The sequence below is a fragment of the Mus caroli genome, chromosome 5 (genome assembly GCF_900094665.2).
Source record: "Mus caroli chromosome 5, CAROLI_EIJ_v1.1, whole genome shotgun sequence".
Classification (NCBI taxonomy): Eukaryota; Metazoa; Chordata; class Mammalia; order Rodentia; family Muridae; genus Mus; species Mus caroli.
The window spans coordinates 114,266,778-114,275,119 of record NC_034574.1 but is presented as its reverse complement, the minus strand read 5'-3'; the positions used below and the strand labels follow the sequence as shown (position 1 = coordinate 114,275,119).

The following is an 8,342-nucleotide window of genomic DNA, read 5'->3' as shown; positions in this document are numbered from 1 at the left end:
GGAACTCACTTTGTAGACCAGGCTGGCCTCGAACTCAGAAATCCGCCTGCCTCTGCCTCCCGAGTGCTGGGATTAAAGGCGTGCGCCACCACGCCCAGCTGTCTCATTCTATTTCTATTTACTTAAATTTTTTGGCTTTACATTTTAGTACTATGCCTCATGTAGCCCAGGCTAGCCCTGATCAATCCGCCCCTATCTCCGAGGGCCAGAGTGAACATAAACCACCACACCTGACTTTGCATCCCCAGCCTAAATATATGCTTTACTAAATAGCTAAATATATGCTTTACTAAATAACTAAATAATGTGTATGAGGGATAAAGAAGGCCCTGTGTTAGGAAGAACACAGACCCAAACAATATAAGTGGGTCTTACTGGATAGTGAGATCATGAGTGATTTCAATTTCTTCTCTACACTGAACACACTGTCGTCTCATATTACAGTAAGAATTCATTACAGACTACTAGGTCTTTTTTAAATTAAAAAATGAAAAGAACACTCACATCCTTTAACAGTTAACTATGATTCTATATCTAGTCAAAACTATGAATTATTAATTGGTAAGATTTAATAATCTGTCCCTAAGAGCCTCTATGCACTCTTGTTTAGAGAAACGAGTTGTTTAATAGGAAGGGACAACTTACCTATATAAAACATCGGCGACAGGCAGGGAGCCCAGCTCAGTCTGTCTCTGCAGCAGGTGAACTGTGTGGACAAAGGTCTTCAGTGACCCCCTAGAGAGAAAAGGAAGGGATGGAAAAGCCACCCACACTGAAAACCAAGCAAGCAGGCAGCCAGTGTTGATTTTATTAACCATAGGGCAAGGCTCCAAGACAGGCCTATCTGCTGTTATAGGTCTCTGCACAATTCAGCATCGTCACCACAACACTGGCTCTGGTAGGATGTGAGTAGCCCCACACAATTCCAACTATGGAAATGCTCTCCTCACAGCTGCAGAGACACAAAGTGAAAAGCACCAGGCTCAAGCACCAAGCACCGGGGAGGGTCGCGTACTGAGTCTCCGTCCGGTACCACCTGATCCCCATGGAAGAGGATCTCATCTAACGCTGTGGCCAAACTGATCTGTGATGTGGTTATGTTCATCCACTTCACACGGCATCTCACATGCAGGGCTCACTACACACTGATGTCCTCATCGTTCACAAAGCTCGAGGCTCTGGGGAGTCTGGGAGGTAAGTAGGACTGAAAAGAAGGTGCTTTCAAGATGCACAAGGCCCACCTGGCATCACCCCAGGTAACCAACAGCACCTGCCCAGACTAATGACCGTCTGGAGGTGATGGGCTGATTCTGCTTGCTGCCTTCTTCTCTTAGCTAGGCCTTAATTGGAGGGTATCATGCGCCTAAACCTCAACAGAAACGGAGTACCTAACAGGAGGCCACGTAGGCCTCAGGATTCTTTTTAATTTGCTCCTTGGCTCAAAGAACAGGGCAAGGCAGGGAGGCAGCGCAGTCTAAAGGCACCACCTGCAGCCAGGGCAGCTGGCGGTGAAGCAGTGCACTCCCATTCACAACTGTACAACTGTCCTGTCACCTAAGTCTTGTCAATTTTCCTTCCTTCATCTGCTGAACAGGCACCGTGCCCTGGGAGAGCACCAAGACACACAGGGATGACACCACCAACATTTGGAGAATGCAGAGCCACTAACTGTACAGCAGTCTAACCTGCTGTTTTTAGTCACATTTTTAAGAGGAATATGTAAAACCCTTCAATGGTTCTCAACCCATATATGACCTGGGCTAGACCAACTTCATCTCCTGTGTCTTCTGCCTTCCATTACAGTCCAATGACCCTGCTTCTTTGCCACTTGCTGCTGCTCTTCTGTGGGGTACTGTGCTGCTGGCTCTTGTGCTAGTTCTTTTTCATCACTCAATCCACAGTTTAAATGCTAGACACCCTGTCAATCCTTCCCCACCTGCTCTCAGCCACTGTCTACCAAAATATCTGCCTTAGGCCTGAGAGAAGGCTCAGGAGTTAAGAGCACTTCCTGCTCTTGCAGAGGGCCTGGGTTCACCACCCACATGATGGCTTACAACCATTGTTAACTCCAGTCCCAGGGAATCCATTACTGTCTTCTGGTCTCTGCAGGAACCAGGCACACAGGTGAAAACACCCATCCGTCCTGCCCTTTCTCTCCCTGTGAATTTCTCTCTCTGAAACGTTCTGATCCATGTATGAGACCACCCGACTCACTCTTATATAAATCTCCCTGCCTGCTCACCAGTGTCTTGAGCATGGAAGAGAATGCCTGTCAGTGGACATGAAGAGCTTATGGAATGAATCATCCCTGGGTCAGTCAACTGCTAGCTCTGTAAAATTATAGACCTGAATCTTCACAGCCTAAGAGTGAGCAAGGCTCTACACGCAGAGAGATGGTAGACAAGGATCACCTGTAAGTCAGGCATGGAGGCTAATGCTGGGAACACAGCTGAGATGGGACAAGCATGGTCTCCTTCTCTGTCGGCCCTGGCTTACATAGGGAGACACACACACACACACATCCTCTCCCCCAAATGCAGGAGAAACTGGAAGTGTCCTCGCTGCTGGCTAGCTTTCACGGTGCTGGCAGTACCAGGTGGGCTGCTGGGAAGAAAAGCCATCAACAGTCCCATCCAGCTGTGAAGCCTAAGCACACCCTACTCACCTGTCAGGCAGGATGGTCCTCACTGGTGCAATAATGGCATAACTGCTAAGGGGGGGGGGGGGGCAGTCACACTCACTACAACAAACCTGATCAAAGGCCTGTGGCTGGGAGGACAACAGGTCCTCGTGGGAAATGTGCTATGGTTGGTTGTTATGGATAAGTTGTGCCCACCAAATTGTCTTGTAAATATTTATGCTCATCTTCATAGCTTAATGCTGCTGTCAACTTTGGTCAGAAAAGCTTCACTCTGCATTGGATATCAGTTACACACTATAACTGGGTACAGTACTGAGAAAAAATGACTGTTGGATGCTCAGCCCTAAATGGGACATCTATATTATTCCTCCAAGGCTCAGGGAACATCTTGGTAAAAGGGCACAAAGACAGGCTGGGAAGGAATGGAGTGCTGTGGGACAGTGCTGTCTGGTAACATGACAGTCAGAGCAGCTGCTGGCTGCCTGCCTGTGAGAGACCTACACAAAACTGAGCCATCCTCCCCATGGAGGGGAGAGGGGCTGAGGAGGCTTCACCCTTTTTGAAGATCTATAGGCAGTTAAAGGTTGCTGTGGAAAGGAAAACATTTTCTTCAGTGATTGAGCCTTTGGTAAGATGTCCATATAAATAAGCCCTCACTCATGCTCCTGTAAGCAGGCCTAATAGAAGAGGAGGGAAAGGAGGAGGAAGAAGAAGCGGGAGGAGGAGAAGAAGGCTGAGGTGGAAGAAGTGAAATATTAATTCCACATTTGTGCCAAAGAGAATTAGGAATCTCAAATACACACAACAATTTTAATAACTATCTGTGATTAGAATAAATTCTGATTTATAATTTAAAAGTGAGTTTAATCATCCAATGTTGAAATGCTCAAAATTAAAGGGCTGATTATTCCCAACATCCTGCCTAAAGGTAGTAATAAGTGGGAATTTTCTCAAAATGGAACTTTTACATTGATAATAAATCTATCCAAGGTATAAATTGCTTTTTGCATATGCAGAAAAATCAATCAATCTGCTCTGAAACCTTTACAGACAGTCTCATTCCTGTATCAGCCAGTGTCTAGAGCGAAGGTCATGTCAGAGTTTGCAAAGTCAGCTATAATCTTCAGGAACAGAGACTAACCTCTAATGGTTTGCTTTAGGCAAAGAAGCTGACAGTGTAGGATGATGCTACCCTGCCTTTAAAAAAAAAAAAACAAAAACAAAAACTAGAGAACTAGGCAGTGATGATGCATGCCTTTAATCCCAGCACTCAGGAAGCAGAGGCAGGTGGATCTCTGATTTCAAGGACAGCCTGGTCTACAGAGTTTCAGGGCAGCCAGGGATACACAGAGAAACCCTGTCTTGAAAAACCAAAATAATAATTAAATAGATACTTAGATAGGTAGACAGTCAACTAAAGGTCAATTGTGAGGCGAGAAAGAGAAATCCTTTTACAAAAATAGGCAGGCCACAGTTGTAACGGTTCCTAGAAAATTCCCTCAGCAAGAGGCGAGGGCAGGGAACTTCCTCCTCATATGCAAGAGAGCGGCTAGCTGCAGACCAGCCTGAAGATCACCCCACAGTAAGATCGCCCTGAGTGGGGAGGGAACAACTCCAAGCATCCAAGCATATTTCCTAGTGACAGTGTGTCAGTCACATCAGCAGAGGACCACAGGCTACTACATCTTTACATACACAGAGACACCATCCAGTTAAAGTGGGGCCCAGCTGCGATAGCTCAGCAGGCAAGCAGGGGATGCTGCTCCCCACCATCCTGATGTCCCGAATTCCATCCCCAGAACCTACACAGTGCAAGGAGAGAACTGCATCCGAAAGTTGCCCTCTGACATCCACATCGCGCACACACTCACACACAATAGATAAATATAAAACATTAAGAATATATGAAGCAGGAGTCCAGAAACACACTTAAGTCTTGTAACCAGGTGAGAACTCAATCCTGAAATTTGCTGACATCCTTTATTGACAATCATTTAAAAAAAAGAAAAGAAAGGAAGAAAGAAAGAAAGAACGTCTCTACAACATTTTCCTTCTCCTTGAGGAAATGCAGATATTGCACCCTCTGCTGAGGCTGAAGATGGGCTACCTGAGAGCCATCAGCTACAGGCAAGGCTACTACTCCAGGCTGTCAATACAGCAGAGCAGCACACCAAAATCTGGACATGTATGACTGAGGCTGTGACTTTCAACACTGAGACAGAAGTGCATGCTGCGGTACCAAGAAATACGCCTGGTGCAAATGCAGAAGTACAGGGTCGCCAGGTGGCGTGTCGTGTCATCCTCCTTACCTGGCACACGCCAAAGCCACCAGGGCAGCAGCAGCGTTCTCCTTCTGCTTGTGTGGGATGTGTCGGCCTGTGTCCGAGGTCTCCTCTAGCCAAGAGCACAGCAAGGTTTCTATCCCATTGAGACAATCAGCAGGCTCCTTGGTCAAGCTCAAAGGCTGACAGTCTCGCAGGCAGTTTAATAGCACCTCAGCAGTTATGTTACAGAGGGAAGGGTCTGTTCTACTCTGGGACTGAATAAGGGGGAAGACCAACAGGAGGCCCACCCGGGACGTGAAGGGGGCTTGTTCAGGCTGCTGCAACAAGCCCTGGCGCTTGAGCAGGGCCAAGGTCTCTTCGTCACCTGAGCCTTCCCTTTCATGTTGCTCCTCCAGGGCCAGCTGGCGCTGGGCATTCCATAGTCCGCGCAAGGCATTCAGGCGGTATTCCAGCAGGCGGGCATAGGCATTGCTCTGGTTCCCACAAACAGAGCGCAAACGTTCTGCTAATTCCGTTGGGTTCTTGGTCTCGAATGTTAAAATCTAAAAAGATAAATAAATAATAGAGAAGTGGTTATGTACTGCCTTCCCCAGAGACATCATGGAAGCAAATATGTTCAGTAGACGCTACAAAGAACCCACAGTGCTGGGCATGTGGCTCACACCTTTAACTCCAGCTCTCCAGAGCCTGGGCTACAGAGGGACACCCTTCTCAAAAGAGAAAACAAGGGGCTAAGGAAACAGCTCAGGGGATGAAGTGCTTGCCCTGTCTGTGTGAGAACCTGGGAGAGGGCCTCCACCTTCCTCCTAAACACTAGGAAGGCATGGCAGCCACCTGTAATCCTGCAGTGCTTGGGAAGCAAATACAGAGCAATCCTGGGGCAAGCTGGATAGCTATGCCAGCTAAATACCAAGTTCTGGGTTCAACTAGGAGACCCCATCTCAATGTAAAGTTGAAAGCAATAAAAAAAGACACTGATGTCAACCTCAGCCCCTAACACATACAACATAAACAACACATGATGGGCTGGTGAGATGGCTCAGTGGGTAAGAGCACCCGACTGCTCTTCCGAAGGTCCGAAGTTCAAATCCCAGCAACCACATGGATGGTGGCTCACAACCATCCGTAATGAGATCTGACTCCCTCTTCTGGAGTGTCTGAAGACAGCTACAGTGTACTTATATATAATAAAAATAAATAAATCTTTAAAAAAAAAAACAAAAACACATGAAGAAAAGCAAATCAGAAATAGTTCTAAAAGTAAAAATAATCACATCAAAATTATTTCCATTCCATCGTAATTCACACCTTCAATCCCAGCATTCAGGAGGCAGAGGCAGACAGATCTCTCTGAGTTTAAAGCCAGCCTGGTCTACAGAGTGAGTTCCAGGACAGCCAGGGCTACATAGAGAAACCCTGTTTCAAAAATAGATAGACAGACAGACAGATAAGTAGATGTGTGTGTGTGTCTGTGTGTGTGTATGCATGCATTTCCATTCCAACCAAACAGAAAGCATGAACAGTAAAGTTAGTTCTTCACTGATGGAGATGCCCCTGTGCCAGGCTTTCCTGTTTGCTCCTTTTAAAATCCAGAATAGAGCAGCAAGAGGATGGCTCACTAGTAGAGTGCATGCTGAACCTGCTTTGGTACAATCCTCAGCACCAAATACACATATACATGTATACATACATGCATGCATGCACAGAGACCAGATGTAACAGAGTCCCCAAGACAGTCAGCAGTCCAGGTTAATAATCTCAGCACCCAGAGGTGATTGGGGCAGGATGGGGAGGTCAAGGCCAGAAAGAGGAAGGAGGGAACATGGTACAAAATCCAGGATACAGAAATTTCTTTGCTTTTCTCCAAGCCTCTGCCACCCAACTTTTCCCAGGGCTGGTCCAGCCGCTCTAGCTTACCGGTACAAATTTGCAGTGACAGATAGGTGTGAGCTATGTGGTTGCTAGAAATTGAACCCAGGTCCTCTGGAAGAGCAGTCAGTGCTCTTAACTACTGAGCAATCTCTCCAGACCCATTGAACTTTTAGATAAATATACAACATACTGTATAGTCTTATAATATTTATTACTTATATTAAATATTAAATTTTGAGTTTATATTGCTATTAAATATTATTTATGTCAAACCTCATATATATTTATTTATATTTTGGAGTTCACTATAGATTCTTTCATGCTTATTCATGTATTTCAGAAACAATATTACAGATTTCTTTTTTAATGCCGTAGATTTCTAATAAGAATAAATTGCTGGATTTAATGGTACTCAATTACATTTTGATTCCTGAGTTAAGAAAACACCTGTCTTGAATGTGTTACTTCTGCTACCCTAAGTAGAAGAGCAGTGTATAGCAGTAAAAGTGCACACATGTGGATGGTATATCCAGGACTCAAACTGTGTGCAAGAAATCACAAACCACAAGATATAATTAATCTGGTATTGCATGGTCTGTGCACTTCAGTGGCAGTTGTGCTTATTACAAGGCCTGGCAGCATCCAGAGCCGCCCGTGACCTCTGCAGTGACACTCTCCACTGCAGATACCGTCCACTCTCAGATCCTCCAGTTTGAAGGTCATGGCCCCAAGCCATTTCCTGCAGATTCAAAACCTTTGGGTTTGGTAAATCAGCTTCAGGGCATGCTCTTCCTGTACTTAGGAACACTGAATGACTTCTCTCAGGTCCTTCTATGGAACCACTGGTCCTGACCAAAATGTCATTAGAAAATTAACATTTTTCTCTTTAAAACAGAGAAAGCTATAGAAAAGGGAAGCTCCCTGTCACCCTTAATCATAATGGTCACTAAGTACTTTAGTGGTTAATGCTACCGTCACCTCAGTTAAGGAAGTGACTTCCAAAGTAACTCTTAGCTTTAATACAATTTTATTATTTTATGAGTACGGATTTTTAAACTCAGATAACAGTTATTCTGAAGGATCTAATAGAAGGGAGGAAAATATTCTTTGTGGGGTAAATCTGATTTGATCAAGACTCAATAGCTAAAGTCAGAATAGGTACATGTGCAGGTGTGCTAATATATACCTGTGAGCCCAGCCCTGGGGTACAGAAGGAAGCCAGGGGACCCTTGGCTACACAGTGAGACTGTGGCCAACCTAGTTACATAAGACTTTTTCTCAAAACAATAAACAAGCTGGGCTAGAAAGCTGGCTCAGCAGGAAAGAGTAGTTACTGCTCTCGGTGAAGACCCAGGTTTGGTGGCCAATATCCCCATCAGATAACTCACACTTGCCCATAACTCCAGTGCCGCCAGGGAATCTGTCTCACTCTCTTGGACCTCTGTAAGCAACTGCATGCATGTACACTGTCTCTCTCTCTCTCTCTCTCTCTCTCTCACACACACACACACACACACACACACACACACACAGACATGCAGTCA

The 8,342-nt window shown here is 45.6% G+C and overlaps 1 protein-coding gene across 5 annotated transcripts in view; it reads right to left on the bottom strand.

Moving 5' to 3' along the window:
- Nucleotides 1-8,342, bottom strand: part of Hectd4 (HECT domain E3 ubiquitin protein ligase 4) — a 152,284-nt gene that overhangs the window by 113,029 nt on the left and 30,913 nt on the right. For all 5 annotated transcript variants that reach the window (XM_021163286.2, XM_029477883.1, XM_029477884.1 and 2 more), the window contains exons 2-3: nucleotides 4,951-5,468; nucleotides 646-735 (exon numbers count right to left, since the gene is read on the bottom strand). In XM_021163286.2, coding sequence (XP_021018945.2) covers nucleotides 646-735; nucleotides 4,951-5,468 — 608 coding nt within the window. The remainder of the gene's footprint in view (nucleotides 1-645; nucleotides 736-4,950; nucleotides 5,469-8,342) is intronic.